The following is an 18,450-nucleotide window of genomic DNA, read 5'->3' on the forward strand; positions in this document are numbered from 1 at the left end:
GCACATTTGACCTGTTGTTCAGATCAGAAGTTCCTGTTTCTGTGCTATAGTATCAATCTTCAGGGAACCAGTACGCTCTAATACGTAATAAAAGGTATGTTGATTTTTGCAGCACAAGTCAGGATAAGGTACAGTTTTGACATGAAATAACTGCCAGTTTATTTGAACCTAAGATAAAGAAGCCATTAATGCTTGCATGTCAGTTAACTGCTAGTAGTCTGTTGTTATTTATGTATTATTGTCATTTTGTTTATTTTCTTTAGTTACATCTTCTGACATCAGACTCGGACTTCTCTTGAATTGAATTTTAAATGTGCGTATATTGTTATGCATTTACTTTTCTACATTGGCTAGAGGTATAGAGGGAGGGTTGAGATCTCATAAACATGTTTAACCCCGACGCATTTTTGCGCCTGTCCCAAGTCAGGAGCCTCTGGCCTTTGTTAGTCTTGTCACAATGTTTTAAATTTTAGTTTCTTGTGTACAATTTGGAAATTAGTACGGCGTTCAACACACTGAACTATTATATATTTGTTTAGGGGCCAGATGAAGGACGCCTCAGGGTGCGGGAAATTCTCGCTACATAGAAGACCTCTTGGTGACCTTCTGCTGTTGTTTTTATATGGTCGGGTTGTTGTCTCTTTGACACATTCCCCATTTCCATTCTCAATTTTATTGAAATTGCAGAATTTAACAAAGAAAGCAATGGGTCTATGAAATAGTGGTTTTGTACCTTTTGAACGCGTAAACTAAATCTGATGCATTATATAGTTGTAGTGCAATGCTCTCATAACGATGTAAACTCTTTAACGGTATAGTAGGTACAATTATTCGTTTCCAACATAGTTATCCTAATTCTATAATGACAGCCTAATTCCCGTTTTTTTAGTTCGGTGGATATTTTGCAGAACTTACCTATTGAATAAATGTTAAAGCTAATTTTTCTCGTCCTTAATGTTCATTATATGTCATTTTTCCTTGACATTTTAAACGTCTTTAACCTAAATCCATAGAATGTTGGATTTGTACTGATTGATAGTTTAATCTTACATGCATGATGTTTTATTAGCTTTGAACTAACTATACTACGATAACTGCGAGTAATTTCAGATCTGTACTTCATGTCTTTTTGTTGTTGGGATGTACAAGTACCCGGTCACGTCCACTCTGTGTTTTTGTAATATGTATTTCTAGTTGTACCACCTGATGAATTAAGCCTTTTTGAACTGATTTTTATAGTTCGTTCTTTAGTTGCATTGTAACATCACTGTCCCAGGTTATGGGGATGGTTGGGATCCCACTTAATTTATTTATCTTCGCTTCATTACGTATGTATGTGTCTGTTCCGAGTCAGAAGCCTGTAAATCAGTGCTTGTCGTTAATTGCTGTGTTACATATTTGTTTTCGTTCATTTGTGATGTACATTAACCTGGCCGTTATTTTTGTGTTTGAATTGTTTTACTTTTGTAATTTCGAGCCTTGTACAGCTGACTTTGTGGTATGAACCGTATATTGACTTAAATATATAGCTGTTAATTTCTGTATCATTGGGTCTCTCTCTTCTGGTGAGTTGACTCATTGGCAATCATACCACATCTTCTTTTTTATATCAAATATTTGCATTTAAACGTGAAAAAAAAGTCAATCAAAATCTGTTCCTATTTCCCCCCTTATTACTTTGAGCAACGAGAACAAATGAATTACAAAAAAAGAAGGAAACCCAGTCAACTAATAAATTGAAATGTGTACTTCGCGTGTTTTTATTTTTAATTGTACATGGTTAGTTTTTAAATACAATGTATGTGTTCATATAAATCACCACACAACAGAATATCATAATATACTTAAAACAGCTATCTTGGATCAGAAACAAGCAAAGATGCTGTTACAAATTTAATATTCAAATAATGCACGTATTGGTCGAAACATAATGTCAAACATATTTATTAATCGTTAGCTGTTTGAATATTTAATAACATGACTTGGTATATTTCAAATGCAAGTAAACTTAAGGATGCTTGCTGCTCAGTTTCAAAATAAATAACTTTCCCTAAAACTAGTTTATATTGAAAGGGGATTATTTGAGGAATCAAAAAAGCAAAAAAAAATATAGGGGTTAATTTGCTTGTTTTCGAGATATAAGCCATTGGAATTTTGGCGGGAAAATGTTCTCTCTTGATTTTTCATAACTTACTCATTGCCCAGTTAAAGTTCTCAAAAACTATTAAAAAATAAAAAAGATTTAATAAGACTTTTACAAATGGCTTATAATTATACATGTAAAAGATTTATAAAAAGAAAATTGGGGGTTCATGGGCCATTTTTTTTAAAGGCATTCAGGATAAAACCAGAGGATTTCGAAAATCTGACAAAAATTCCAAAGCATGTCAAGCAAACATCCATTTATATAAAAAATATCAAAATCAACAGTTTGACATATATACTTTGTAGGTTCGTGAATATAACTTTTAAATATAATGTTCTCGTTATGAAAACAAGACAGTTAGTGACTGTAAAAAAACGCGAGTACCAAGACGAATGAACTAGGTAATTTTGCAAATTATCATTTTTTTGTTTTGTTTTTACCTATTATACTTTAAGTGAATCCTTAATGTGTGTTTTTTTATGATTATTTGCTTTTTTGACTCTTCTGCTTTTATAAGTCAAGCCGTTATCAACTAATTTTTACAGTCGTGTGCCTTTTGGCTATATGGTTTTGTGCTTAGTACAGATCCTTTCCAACTGATCTGAAAGCGTAAATAAGTTAACCATAAATAAAAAAAACAATATCAATGATTCACGTATAGAATATACAGCTTTGATCATGACTTTCAGTCAGTTTCACTCCACCAAGTCGAGTAAACAAGAATATCTTGAATGAAATGCGAATAGTTTCTTTGGATTTTTTTTTACTTTTAATGATAAAATGTTGGTAATATTTTGAAAATTGAAAGCTTCGAACTATTTGCATAATCTACAGACTTGCAAAATATAGTCGATATCACTAGTCTGTAATTCATGTATAAATGGAATTACATATTATCTTGTGACATTAAAGTCTCGTCTATTGTCTCGTCTCGATTGTTGTTTTCACTCTCCCTTCTGTCATCTTTATAACTTTCTTGTGGAAGGCGTGCCGCGATTGAGATCATGTGACGTCTTTGTGGTACTGGTGTCCCGTTTGTACTGGTTTCAGTCGTTGGTGAATTACTCCTGAAGCTTCCTGTAGTAAAACTAACAAGTCTTCTGAAGAACGAATCTTGACCTTGAGTTTTGCAGCAAAATGCAAATTTGCTTAACATCTCACGCCGGAATAAGATATACACCCATGGATCTAAAATTTGATTTAAGGTTGCAAGTCGCAAGGTCAAAAGGTCAGCTTTAATGTTTCGCGATACAGTACGACTCTGGTTGATGATTATTCTAACCTAAAAGAAGAAAAAAATAATATGAAGTATTAGAATGTCATATTGAAAAGAGGATACTAATACTTTTTTTTTTTATTTTTGCGTTTTGTTGCTTGTTTGTTTAGTGGTTGATTTTTTCTTAATTGTTTTGTTTTGTTGATTTGTTATTAGTTTTGTTTAGTTTGTTCGGGTTTGTTTTGTGGCTTACACCACTCAAATATGAGAAGTCTATTGCGAGCAAACATCTATAAAAAAAATTATATATATATGTTAGCGGCAATGAGAGATATTGGCCATTAAGCTTAAATCCTAGGCAATAAGCTAACGCCTAGGCATTAAGTTATTGCCTGAAATATGATGATGACTCTTCATCCTATTGCCAAACATAGTTTTAGGCAATAAGTAAACTCTGGAATTTATGCATATTATGTGATCCTTGATATAAAGTCGTTTCTTAATTATATTTCTTATATGACATGTATAAATATACATTCATTTGACAGATCTTCAAATTTATTAACTTAAAGTTTATTTAGAAATTTAAGCAGTTAAAAAGAAATAATTAACTCATACTTTTTCATGTTTCTGTGGTACATGTGCTAGGTATTACAAAATATGAAAAAGATTTTGAAAAAAGTGATTGGATCCAATTAAAAATTCAGAATAATGACAAATATTTATATGATTTTTTGCTCACGCCATTTTCAAATTCTTTTTATTGGTTAATTTTCTTTGTTTAAAGTACTCATCTTGTGAAAACACAATAATTGAACACAAATTTCTATCAAGTTTTCATACTTATAACATATTTTATTGGTGATTGTATTTCCGGTCTCTTGTGGAGAGTTGTCTTGTTGGCAATCATACCACATCTTTATTTTATATTTAGGATGAAACTTGCAACGGTAAATTTAGAATTTTCTCTTTACTCATAATCAAACGTAAGCAGTGATAAAATAAAATAGTTGAAGTACTCAGTATTTGTATGAAAGATGGACGATATTTGATTTTTGAAACTGTGACGCTTCGAATTTAGCTCCCTCAAAGCATATAACCGATTATATATTTAATTTAAAATTACTAGTAGTTAATTCAATTCTAATTTAAAACTTATTAGTTTTATTTTTTTTACTTATGTTTTGTTTCAAAGAGTTTATATGTACAATTGTTATATCAAAATTATTTATTACATTTAATTTAAAACTTATAATAACTTTCTAATAATTAATCGGTTTTTAAATTAAAGTTGTTGATTAAATTTGATACAATATTTCAATTTTTTCATTTGCTAAAACAGCTTCGATGTGCATGCTGAGATATGTTGTAAGTCGGTCCTTCGTTTATCATAGTTTCTGTCCTAAGAATATCTTATAGGACCAATCTTAATCGATAAACCGGCCCTAGTTCTCATAATGTTAATATTTAACAAATTTATTTTAATTTAAATGGGTAAATGTCATTTATTTACTCGATTTTAATATTTTAGCACATTTTTAGGATTTAAGCTTTAATTCTAGGATTTAAGACTAATGTCTAACATCATTTAGGCAATAGACTTACTGCCTAGGCGTAAGATTATTGCCTAGGATTTAAGCTTAATGCCTAATTTCACTTATTGTCGCTAACATATATATAAGAAAGACGGGACAAAATACAGATATAACTTTTTATATGTACAAAATTGATAAACTCGACCCTATTTCAAAACTGCCTGTTATAGAAAAGTAATGAATAGGCAAAACCAGTTTGAAACAACACAGTATTATACTTAGAGAGAACACGACTACTAAGCCTTCCTTTTTTTAAAAGATCCTCAAGTTAACGAAACCTAACACAAACACTCAATATGATCGTACTGAGAAGCCACTAGACAATGTCTTTATCATAATTACAAACGCATTATTGACGTTTTATAACATAGTTAGGCATTGATTGTATGCTTGAGAAATCTACATTTAACACAAGAAATGTACCAAAAGGGGAGATAATTCTAGTTAAACATTGGCAGTATGCTTGGAATCTCTAAATATACCAAAATGACTGTTCCCAAGGGAGAGATCCTTCTAAATCACATATCAGTCTCGTCCTCCTTTCACATTACATCAACGATCACATTGGTGATCATTCTCAAATTAATGGTTTCAAATTTACATACATGTAAGTCTCTATCCATGAAAAGGTAAATGACGACTTGGTAGTTTTGAAGTGTTTTCTTTTCAATGATATTTAACTGCAGTAAGAGATTTTCATCTTTAACATGTTTTATCTTTTATAAAAGAGATATTGTTAAACTGAAAGTATTGTCATAAATTGGATGTTTTAGGGGAGAAATGACTTCATTTTGCATTAGCACAGACAAGTTTAAAGTTGTTAGCCAAGTTTTTAATACAGAGCTAGATTATATTGAGATGTCCCTCAAATCTCAAATTAAACAAGTAGCGAATAAACTGTTGTCATTGGGTCTTGTTGTCTGGGGGAAAAAAATTGATTTGCCTATTTAAAATTTGAAACTGTTTTGAAAACTTCCTTTGAACATTGTACAATTCTTGTCATTTACACTACTCATAACGTTCTCATGGCGCTTTTGTATAAAGTTCACCAATCGACTTCGTAATTCATTCACCGACAAAAAAATTGAGGACAGTATAATTTCAACAGCAGCTGGTGCCGTATTTTTAACTTGCATTCAGTTACAGAAATTAGTTTATTCAATTTTGAATCCATGTTCCTGTGTTTGGTGCATGCATGTCTGGTATAGGTCATAAATGTCAGAGTTTGGGTGTTTTACTACATTGATAACATAAAAATATGTTCAACACTGCCACATGTTAATTGCATATCCTGATTGAAGATATGTGATAGTTAGGTCTGATATTTTCTGTTAGTGTGGGTGTTTTTTTATTTATTCATATAGTTATGGTTGCGAACTTGATTGACTACTTGATAGATTTCATCATTGATATTTGTAAATTTCATTGTCGTTAATAAATGAACTGTTTTACTTACAAGAAATGGCGCCCAAGAAACAGCGAACACTACACATATTGCTACTAGAAAAATTGTGATATAAACATCCGTTCGTGCTCTTGCTTTTCGACTAGTAACGCTTCCTCGACGAATCTGGCTTCTTTTTCCGGTAATTAGTCCAAGTATGACACAAACATTTAAAACAGCAGTTAGAAAGATTGTTCCAAGTCCGAGTGCAGAATAAAAGTATGCAAAAAATTCATCTTCCGTTCTGTCGCCGAAAAAATTGAAGAAACACCATGTTTTTGGAAACTGTTTCACATTTTCACCAAGTCCAAACAACGGCAAGGCAGCAATCAACACAGAAAATAACCAAATTCCAAATATAACAAAATTAACGATAGTGTATCGGGAAGCTGAATTATATTTGAATGGATGCAAGATAGCTAAATACCTATCTAAAGCCATGGCACCGACAAGCAAAACTGTTGCTAATCCGGAGAAAATTAACATAAATGACATATAGTGACACAACGGTTCACCTCCAACCCACTTCAAATTATTGTCATAGACAGCAAAAGCCACTGGGGATGTTGTAAGAATCCCAAATAAATCTGTGATTGCTAATGCAGTAACAAATCTGTAAAAAACGTTCCATTTGTGTCGATCAGAACTCCGAACAAGCACAAAAATAGCAATGATATTTCCAACTACTCCCAAAGTAAATGTTATAGCAGACGGAACAGGTGATGGTTTGACGAAAGTTCTAGTGTTTGTTGCATTCAATGCATCGGTAATGGACGAAACCTCAGTAGTATATGCCATTGCAATAAATCGATGGTTTATAGCAGTTGACCAAAATACCCTTTTTTTCTGTACGAAATTGTAATAGTTTTGTTATATCTTATATATCATTCGATATTAAAATAAAGTAGTGTGTTATTAACTACTGCTAATTAACAACTGATTGAATAAATGTCTCTTATTTCCTTTGTATTGTTTAAACAAACTAAAAGGGAAAGGAAACCACAAACAATATCACAGCAGCCAACTCTTCCTGGATGTTTCCTGCTGATATCATGATATGACGTTCAGTAATACATGTAGCTGTCTCCTAATTGGATAACTCACGTTTCTTGAGTGGGTCTTATAAAAAAGAAGATGTGGTATGATTGCCAATGAGACAGCTATCCACAAAAGACCAAAATGACACAAATATTAACAAATATAGGTCACCATACGGCCTTCAACAATGAGCAAAGTCCATACCGCATAGTCAGCTATAAAAGGCCCCGATAAGACAATGTAAAACAATCCAAACGAGAAAACTAACGGCCTTATTTATGTAAAAAAAATGAACGAAAAACAAATATGTAACACATAAACATAGCTTGTTCAATAAAACAAAGAGAAAAGTGTTCCAAATTTCTAGATTAACATTCAATTTTATAATGTATTTAAATTGAATACTCAATATGCATTTAGATATTAAATAAAGCAGATCTGTGTCTACCAGTAATTTGAAAATTCAAAAACCTCAATATTTTTATACAAAGATAAAAACTGTGGAAAACTATTTCCCCAATATTTCTTATAATGAAGTGCTGGAATTATGTGTTAAAAGATCATATTGTACTATGGTCATAATTTGTTCTGTTCTCTGTCTTTATTGAGGGGTCGGTAGGTGACCTATTGCAAATCTAAATTTCTGTTCCTCTCCTCTTGCAATCTAATTTTATCCGACCTTAAGGGGGCTCGCGGGTAAAAATCTTTTTTTTAATATAGGATTTCGCTATTTTTTTCTATAAGTAAACTTTATCCTATACCTATTAAAAAATATAAAAAAAAAATATTGGGTCACCGTTCATTTAAGCTCACAATCTGCCTTCAAAAGCAGCATGCATTTTTGTTTAGGTAAGTTTTTTTCTGTTGAACAAATTGGAGAAAAAAAAGTAATATCGAAATTAAAAAGAATTAAATTACAGAAATCACTTAAATTGTACACTAGCTTAGTTCAAGTACAGCTTTATGGGAAAAAAAATATACGTCAACGATGATTTGAAAAAGACATTTCAATTAAAATGCAAATAAAAATGGCACTTTCTCACCAAAGGTAGATAATTTAGAGCTTTTGCAATGATATAAACATTGTAAAAGTCATCTGAGGCAAAACCGAAATGATTTTTTGGTTGATTTTTGTACCATAGCATGAAGTACCAACTATTGGTGTAATAAATAAAATTTGCAAGGAAAAAATCATTTGTAATATAAAACTGATAATCATTTAAAAGTTATATGGCGTTCATATGTTTGATGTTTCAAGATGAGCATGTTCAATTTCGAGACTAGCGGGTCTGTAATTTTAGCATGGCGGGGATGTTTGTAGTCGATCATAAGACATAGGGTTTTTCTCATTTTTGTAGGCCGCACGGTTGCCTATAATTTCTTACATCTACTTTATTTAAACTTTGGTAACAAAATTGTGTTTGAAATTATTATGAAAAATCTTTCATTCAGAACGTATTTATAGTGCTTAGTGATTTTATTATGGTTATGATGATTGATTTTGGAGGAATGTGCTATACTATGCAAGCAAAAACTATGTTTTAAAGTCAGTATAAAACATACCAAATAGTCGATGAGACAGCTCTGCAGAAGAGACCAAATGACATTGAAATTAACAACTAAAGGTCAACCATACGACCTTCCGAATTTAACAAAGCCCATACCGGATAGTCTTCAATAAAGGGCCCCACAACCACAACTGTTTAACAATTCAAACGAGAAATTAACGGACTATTTAATGTTAACAAAAAAAGAAACGAAAAATAAATATGTTACACAGCAATAAATTACAGGCTCCTTTCATGGTACGGGCTCCTGACATTGTACAGGCTCCTGACATGGTACATACACATACATACAGAATGTGGCGGTGTTAAACTTGTTAGCGGAATCTAAATCATCCCCTAACCTGGGACAGTAGTGTAACAGTACAACATACGAACGAACTGTAAAAACAGTCATAGATCTGCATTGAATTTCCTTTTTCCTTTTACTGTTTGAACGTTTTTAAACTAAATCCATATAGGATGTTGGATGTGTACCGATTGATAATTAAATCATAGATGTATGATTTTTTATGAGTTGTGATTGGCTTTGAACGAGCTAGCAGTAACTGCGAGTACTTTCAGATCTTTACTTAATGTCGTTTTTTTTGTTGTTGGGATGTACAAGTACCCGGTCACGTCCACTCTGTGTTTTTGTTATATATGTATTTCTAGTTGTATCCACGTATTGAGTTGAGCCTATTCTAACTGATTTTTATATTTCATCTCCTTTAGTTGCACTGTTGAACCAATGTCCCAGATTAAAGGGAGGGTTTGGGATCCCGCTTACAGTTTTAACTCGCTACATTATATATGTATGTGCCTGTTTCAAATAAGAAGCCTTTAATGCAGTGCTTGTCGTTAGTTGGTGTGTTACATATTTGTTTTTCGTTCACCTTTTTGTAGATAAATAAGGGGTTCGTGTTGTTTATTCTTTGGTTTTCTATGTTGTGTCATGTGTACTATTGTTTGTCTGTTTGTCTTTTTTTTCATTTTTAGTCATGGCGTTGTCAGTTTGTTTTAGATTTATGAGTTTGAATGTCCCTTTAGTATCTTTCTTCCCTTTTTAGGCTGTTTTTTTTCTTGTTTGAATTGTTTTACATTTGTCATTTCGGGGCCTTTCAAGCTGACTATCTGATATGTGCTTTGCTCAATGATGAAGGCCGTACGGTGACCTATAGGTTTTAATTTTTGTTTCATTTGGTTTTTTGGTGGTAAGTTTCTAATAAGCAATTATACCGCATATTCTTTTTTATATTAACTCATTAGATGGAAACAAATAGAAAAAAACTGAGGGAAACACATCAATTATAAGAGAAAAACAACGACTGAAGTGCAACAAAACACCAAACGAATGCAACTCACACAAAAACGAACTATAAGATAACAACTGCCATTTTCCTGACTTGGTACAGAACGTTTTAAGGAAAAATAGTTGGACCTGGTTTTGTGGCTAGCCAAACCTCGAACTTTTATGGCAATTTTAAATATAACACTAAAATGACAACATTACATGACCGGACTACAGTACAAATAAATAGAAGAACATTCAGCAAAGAGAAATACACAAATAAACAATACAACAGAACATTTCGATATGCTTATAGTTATCAAAGGCGCCAGGCTTATAATTAATACACCAGACGAGTGTTTCGTCTACATAAAACTGATCAGTGACGCTAAGATCAAAATAGTAAAGAAAGCAAACAAATACAAAGTTGACGAGCATTGATGACCCAAAATTCCAAATATTATTAGGGATAGCCACTGTATAAAAACAAACTGTTTTTAACTGTTGTACATCCTGATTTGGGTAAGGACAAATCATTTGAAACAGCCCCTAAAAGTAAATCAATAGATCAAATTAATATATCCTGAGACCTGAATATAAAGAGTGTTTTTTTTTTTTATTATTCCTGAGATCTGAATATAAAAAGTGTTTTTTTACGATGTGGGTGTAGGGAAGGAAACACATGTTACACAAAATCATAAAAAAGGAAAAAGGATGTTAAGAAATATATTTTTATATCAAGTTACAGTAATAGTACATGCAGTCACTTAAAGCTATTTTTTATCATATATACCAATAATTAACCACTGCATTGACACACTTCTACATGACTACTGATGATAGGTTGAATACCAAAATTTATTGCTATTCTCTAAAAAATAGAACAGTAATGTGTATAATTTACACTTTACAATGCGTATTAAAACGGTTAAATGATTGAGATACTTTTGTGTTAGATTTCTTCGTATAAAGCTTAGATTTTAAATAGTAAATATACAAAACGTATGCTCCATGTATAAAACTAATAACCATTTATTATTTATTGCTTTGACATATTGATTAGAAAATATTAATATCACGGAATTTACCGAAGATGTACACAATTTCGTTTCCAGCACTTTCATCGCTTCATTGATTTCTGGTGTAAATAAACAAACCCGACGATACTGATTAGAAGAATACAAAAACTACAAGGTGAGCAATATGTGCAAAGAAGCCCACACCAAGCATCACGGTATTGTTTATATTGGCAAGGGTTTCAGGAGATCAATCACTGGATTTAGAAGTCAAGAATTTTTATATTTTACTTATTTGGGTAGATACATGTAAAACAACATTTATCTTGTACCTGTACGCTCAGTGTTCTTCATGAAAACTATCACACTGATTTTAAATCATTATAGGAAAGCACAGTGTATAAGCAAACATTTCAGAAGGCAAAGAGTCTTTTATAGGCTGACTCCAATAGTCTGTAAATTATCTGAAAAAGCTTAGTTCTTGTCAACTTTCTTATTATTTCAAACATTTTAATAGATGTCTCCCAAATTTGGTGTATTTCTATTAGATTTTTGCAAAGTCATTTTCATTTATTTTCAACCCGGCCCAGAAATATGTTTAATATAGCTGATTTAGAGAAAGTCCACCTGGGTCACCTCTAACAAAGGCTATATTCATTGTCAATGCAAACATTTTACCTGTTCAACACCAAATGCTGGCAAGCTTAGGGCCCCTGGCCATGGCTCTTTTTTTTTTTTTTTTTTTTTTTTTTTTTTTTAAATATAAAACATATTTTATTAACAATCGCCTGTTACATCAACCCTCAGTTGCCCAGGGGAGCAACTAAGGGGGCCCCAATTGTTACAGTCTCATTTGTCGGGGAAAAATCAAATGAGAAAAAAAACTCCCACTATAAATTATTAACATCAACCCTCAGTAAAAATATTATCTGTCCTTGTACAAATGTACATGTACCTGCAATCATTATCGATCTATATATCTTTACCTCTCACCATATATAATTTTTTTTAAATAAAGTTTGTTTTGTATCTTTATTTCTCACAAAAGCTACCTGTATTTATTAAGCAGTTTCAAAGTTACCGTACATCAAGTCATTATCACTGAACTAGTATATATTTGTTTAGGGGCCAGCTGAAGGACGCCTCCGGGTGCGGGAATTTCTCGCTACATTGAAGACCTGTTGGTGACCTTCTGCTGTTGTGTTTTTTTATTTTGGTCGGGTTGTTGTCTCTTTGACACATTCCCCATTTCCATTCTCAATTTTATTTTGTTATGTTAATTTCAATTACATTTAAATTCTGGTCATGTGATTATTTACCACGTGCGATTTGTTAAAGGGATGTGTTACGGTAGTTCATTCATAAAAAAAATGGATTATTTAATGATTTTTGATTTCCAAAAGGTTTTATTTCAAAGATATGGTGAGTAAATATTTGTTTATGAAATTAACCTGTTGATACAACATGTCTTGTTACAATTAGATGATAAACATGAATTACATACACAATAGAAATTACATGTACATAGGGAGCTGAGAGCAGTATACATATTATTATTCAATCAGTATCAAAGAGGTCATTGCACTGACCTGACCACACAAAATGTATATTTATATACAAAAAATGTCACACATAATAGAAAAGGCTTCGTTTTTTGTATTCGGTTTAAAATATTTGAGCAAAAATTGCATTTCTTGTTTTATCATATTTAAAATCAACGATTTACTTATCCCTTTATTTTGATATTTTGCGATATTTCTAGTTTTCCAGATAACCCATTTCGTGATTAGAAGTACCGTATCTAAAATTTGGGTATAAGATGCATCTGCATTAATGACCCCAAATATTATACTTGTTTCCGATTTTTGTAATTTTTCGATATTTAACTGTGAACAAAAATCCCATATTGTCTTAAAAATCTCCCGCCAAACGTCTTCCACCAGTTTACAATAAATAAAAAGATGAAAAAGTGATTCTTTTTCATTGCAAAAGTGACACTTTCCGTTTGAGCGATTCATTTTTTGTAATTTTTCTTCAGTGTAAATTATATTATGTAGTAACTTCCATTGAAGTTGTTTAGTTTTCCTATTAGCTAAATTCTTATTCAAGTTTTCCCAAATGTATTCCCATGGTAGCTCATTCCCAAATTGTAAATTCCACTTAAACTGGCTTTTTGGAGCTGTTTTATTCTCATAGAAGTATCTTATATCTTTAAGGCATAATTTTTTGGCATCGACGACAATTCCATTTTTTATAAATTGACAAGAATTTATTAATTTTATAGGTCTATCAGAGTGACTTTGCATGCTAGAGTCTGTTTTTAAAACGTCAATTTGTTGATGTGTTAGCGAAGATTTAATGCGGCTATATTGTGCAATCCAATTCCTTTTATCTTTTAGACGGTTAAAAATATCAAAAGAAGTTTTAAAGGATTTATTGTCTAAGTCCCATATATCTTTAATTTTTTTTATTCCACTGAAGGCAAAATTTGCATAATATAATGCATGTCCCTTGAACTTAAATTTAAAATTGCCGAATATATTTTCTTCTAAAAGGTCCTCTTTCGTGACCGATGTTTGGATTTTCTGTAAGTTAGACCAGGAAATTAAAAGTTCTTTATAATATTTGGACATTTGTATTTGCCTAAAACATGTAGTGTCCGAACAAGAACATATAAAAAAATCTGTATCATATTTTTCGTCTAGTGACGTTAACCAGTATTTTCCTATTGCATTCCATTTTTGTGTTTTTGAGTTGACAATACTGTACATACTTTTCACCTGTTTTGATTTAATAAAGTCCCTTAAGTTTATCATTCCTATCCCCCCTTTTTCTTTTGGTAAACAGCACACTGTTCTAGCGATTTGGTTTGTTTTCCCATCCCATATAAAGGACCATATAATATTATTTATTTGTTTTTCGTATATCTCCGGGATACCTCTCATTTCAATTTCGTATCCAATGACAGACAGTACAAAGGATTTAATAATTAAAACTTTTCCCGTAAATGTGAGATCTCTTGATTTCCAAACTTCCATACAGCTTTTTATCTTATTTATTTTTTCTAACCAAATTTGATCTAAGTCTATCCCGTATCCATGTTGTACCCCTAATGCTTTCACAGGACGCTTAGACCATTTAATTTTGTTAAATTTTGGTTTTTTATTTCGCCACTTGCCTAAATACATGCCAACAGTCTTGTCCATATTCATTTTAGCCCCCGAAGCATTTTCGTACAGTCTTAGAATTTTAAATGTTTCTTCGATAGACTCCTCACTTTTATTAAAGAGTTGAGTATCGTCAGCAAACATATTTAGCTTTGTTTCAATATAGTCTCCCGTTCTAGTAGGAAGTTTTATTCCTTCTATATTAGGATTGTTTCTAATTGAAGCTGCAAGTGGTTCTGCTTGCAGGATATATAGCATCGGGGCTATTGGGCACCCTTGACGAATTGAACGGGTTATGCCTACGAATCTAGAAGTAAACCCATTCGTATGAATACACGTCTTGGCGTTAATGAAAAGCATTTTTACCCAACTCCGGAATTTTTCCCCAAACCCAAATTTTAATAAACAAAAATCGATCCATTCCCATTCCGCCCTATCAAATGCTTTTTGTTGATCCAAAAATAATATTGCACCCTCCTCATCTTCTAATTCACAAAAATCTATAACATCTTGTAGTAATCTATTGCCTTGAAAACTGTTGCGCCCTTTGACAAACCCTTTTTGATCGAAATCAATTATTTGCGGTTATACATTTTTTAATCTTTCCGCGAGTACTTTGGAAATAATTTTATAGTCCGTGTTCAAGAGCGTTATAGGACGCCAATTTTTTATGTCTTCTCTCTCCCCAGACTTAAACATAAGCGTGATCATACCTCTATATTGAGATTCACAGAGCAAATTGTTGTCAAAGATATCCTTAATAACCGCCACGAAGTCTTCCTTTATCAAATACCAATATATTTTGTAAAATTCATTTACAATTCCGTCTTCCCCAGGGGATTTATCAGGTTTCAAGATTGTAATGGCCTTACTTATTTCATCCACAGTTATTTCCATTTCACACATTTTTTTATTTTCTTCGGTTAGTTTATGATCTATATTCTGTAATATATTTTCTGCCGCCTCCCTATCCCACCCCTCGGACGTAAATAATTTTTTGTAGAAAGATACTTGTTCTTCTAAAATAGATTCTATATCATCTTTATACTTTCCGTCTGCACCTTTTATTCTAGACCATAATTTTTCCGCGCCCCTCTTTTTTTCTAGATTAAAGAAGTACCCTGTAGATTTTTCGCCTTTCTCGTACCAATTAACCTTCGACCTAATTCTTACTGCCTCAGCTTAGGGCCCCTGGCCATGGCTCTTTTTTTTCATAATTCATCTTACATGTACATCTCCTTTGATTTTTTTTGCTTATTTGTTCTATGGTCTATCTATGCATATCTATCTATATACCACATTTTCATGGCCCAACAATTTTTTTTAAAATGTATACATTTTACTTTTTTCTAGCTTCTCATGTGATAGTCATACCTTTTTGGTCACTATTTATGTGTTGGGTTTAAATATGAATTGTAACACTTTACAGTGACTGAACAGGTAAAACAAATACTTCTCAAGAAACAGAAAAAAGAAGACTACTTGGAACAGCACCAGACTACATGTATGTATGAATAAAAACCGTCAGATCAGAATAGCATGAAGGATATTATATGTCCTTGTGAATAAGCAAGGAAAGCTTTTAATAATAGTGCCTATTTTTTAATTAACTAAATTTTTCATTCATTATCTGTGCAAATTTCAACATAATGTGTCATAAATTAAATTGTTATCTAACTTTGACAACTGCCCAATTTTTTTAAATCACAACTAATCATGCTGATACTGGCATTACCAGAGAGTACAAGTACACATCAAATGAAAAATCATAAATAACTGATACATATTATCAGATATTACAGAATTAAATATGATTTAAATTTATTACAAAAAAATGTGTTCTCAATCTTGTAGATAGATATTACTGGATCTCATATACATGTAGTATCAAAGACAACTGTCTATTATTTCTATCCAAGTCACAATTTATAAAAGTAATCTATTAAAGGTTGTAGTTTGGTCTCCAAAGCAAAGCTTGGTTCACACCAAACAGCAATTTTATATAGTCCATATAAATCATGACAATAGCGTTTGGGGTTAAACATGTTTTAGTAGGTAAATAATATTGCCATGAAACTTTTTTCATGAGAGTGTTATAGTCTATAGAGTATTACTACCTGTTTGGTGGAATAGTGAAATAGAAGTCAATATGTTCTTGCTCAAACCTATGTCGCTTTGAAGGTGTCATGATTGTCATCCTCAGCTTAAGCAATGTGTTACTGTAATTTGAATTTCAAAATGCTGAGCTATGTTTTTCGAAGCACTGGTCAACTCCACCATAGCGAATCATAAGACTTTGACAATCAGTAAATTATGGCGAAAAATATCTTCTTAAGTAAATAATTGTCGCATAAAAATTAAATAATAGAGTACACAGGAAATGGCGAAGTTCACATAGTCTAGTATGATTAATAATTTAAAAAAAACAAGCAAAAAGGGGGGGGGGGGGGGGGGAGCGTATACCCTCTACACCCACCTCTGGATCCGCCACTGCCTCCTGTTGTTGTCCATTTTTTCAAGTAGTAATCCTCAAAAGTATGTTCACGTTATATGCTATTTTTATCAAGTTGATTATAAACACAGAATACATATTATTATAATATCATTCCCCATTTCCATTCTCAATTTTATTAAGTCTCCTTCCATTATAACACGGGTACACCAATAATACAACAAAAATAACATATTAATAGAAAAAAGAGCTATGTTTTCATATTGCTTGAAGTGCAATATTCCAATAAAAATAAACTACTCACAAACCACTGATCTCAATATAATCAGATCTCAATATAATCAGCTAAAATACGGCAAGCTTTTTAGAAAAGCTATTACTTGAAATATATACCTTTTATGACCAGCGAACACGATGAGTAGATTAAACAATGTCAACTCGCCCCACTGGCCAATCGGCCCACACTAGATCGTCACTTAATAAAAAAATCGACCCACTCTTGTTTACCGACTCGTCCCACTTTTAAAAAAGTGTAAAATCAAATTAAACAATCAATCTGACAACTTACTTATTAACGAAAAGGGTTTTAACCCCACTGAATAAAGGTCTACCATCTCGCCCCACTTATAAACATATCTTGCTTCCTTTAATTATGTTAACTTACTGATAGTTGGTATCCAGTAGTCCTGGTATGGTGGTATGTGTGGTTGGTTGATATGCTTAAGGTCTTGAGTTCGACTCCCAGCATATACACTGGACTTTTTTTACGACAGTCGTGAGGTTCTACGATTTTTTTTTATTAAAATGGTTTATATTGGTATCCACGACAATGTGTTTATCGCACGACAGTCCAACGACTGTGGTAAGACATTCTCGCGACAGCAAGAAAATCGAGGAGCAAAAAAGGTGCATGTCCAATTTTCTTCCCACGACACACGACAGCGCCACGGTGCTCAAAATATCGTGCGACTGTCGTACTACGGTCAAAGATAACCTGCGATTTGACCAAATTTCATGTCGTGGCGCTGCATAGATGTGTCGTTGTTTTGTAGTGACCAGGGCTTTAGGTTCACCATAACAAACGAACAAATATGGCTGTATTTACATGCCAAAAAATACTCCGAGTACAGACTTACCTGTGATGCATGTTACCCACTAGATATAATAAAGTTAAATGCATTTTGTTTTGTCAGAAAGAGAAAATCTCTCTTGGATTTTGATGGGCATTTTTTTCATTCATGCATAAGGTGTTGTGGTACAACTATGAGATGCTTCCTCTGGTAAAAAGCCGGTTTGTATTGTTTTGATTGTCCTTAATTGACATGGACACCAGGTATCTTCACAACTACAGGTGAGTTAAAGAGTTTGTCAGAGTCAGTGAGTGGACAGTATCAAAGTAATTCAGGTGTTTGTTTATTTTCACACCTTCTGCAGAAAGGAATAAAAATGCCCATCAAAAGCTAAGAAAGATCTTTCTTAAACACAAAATGCATCTAACTTATATGTATCTGGTTAATGCTAGACATTAAAACTTTCCAAAC

At 32.3% G+C, this 18,450-nt stretch overlaps 1 protein-coding gene across 1 annotated transcript; it reads right to left on the reverse strand.

The window, feature by feature from the left end:
* Window positions 1–1,880: 1,880 nt before the first annotated feature.
* Window positions 1,881–7,355, reverse strand: LOC134711859 (prostaglandin E2 receptor EP4 subtype-like). Its single transcript, XM_063572807.1, has 2 exons — window positions 6,414–7,355; window positions 1,881–3,428 (listed from the first exon to the last, which is right to left on the reverse strand). The coding sequence occupies exons 1-2, from the start codon at window positions 7,197–7,199 to the stop codon at window positions 3,033–3,035; spliced, it is 1,182 nt and encodes a 393-aa protein (XP_063428877.1). The 5' UTR covers window positions 7,200–7,355; the 3' UTR covers window positions 1,881–3,032.
* Between the last annotated feature and the right edge of the window lie 11,095 nt (window positions 7,356–18,450).

The sequence above is a fragment of the Mytilus trossulus genome, chromosome 1 (genome assembly GCF_036588685.1).
Source record: "Mytilus trossulus isolate FHL-02 chromosome 1, PNRI_Mtr1.1.1.hap1, whole genome shotgun sequence".
Lineage (NCBI taxonomy): Eukaryota > Metazoa > Mollusca > Bivalvia > Mytilida > Mytilidae > Mytilus > Mytilus trossulus.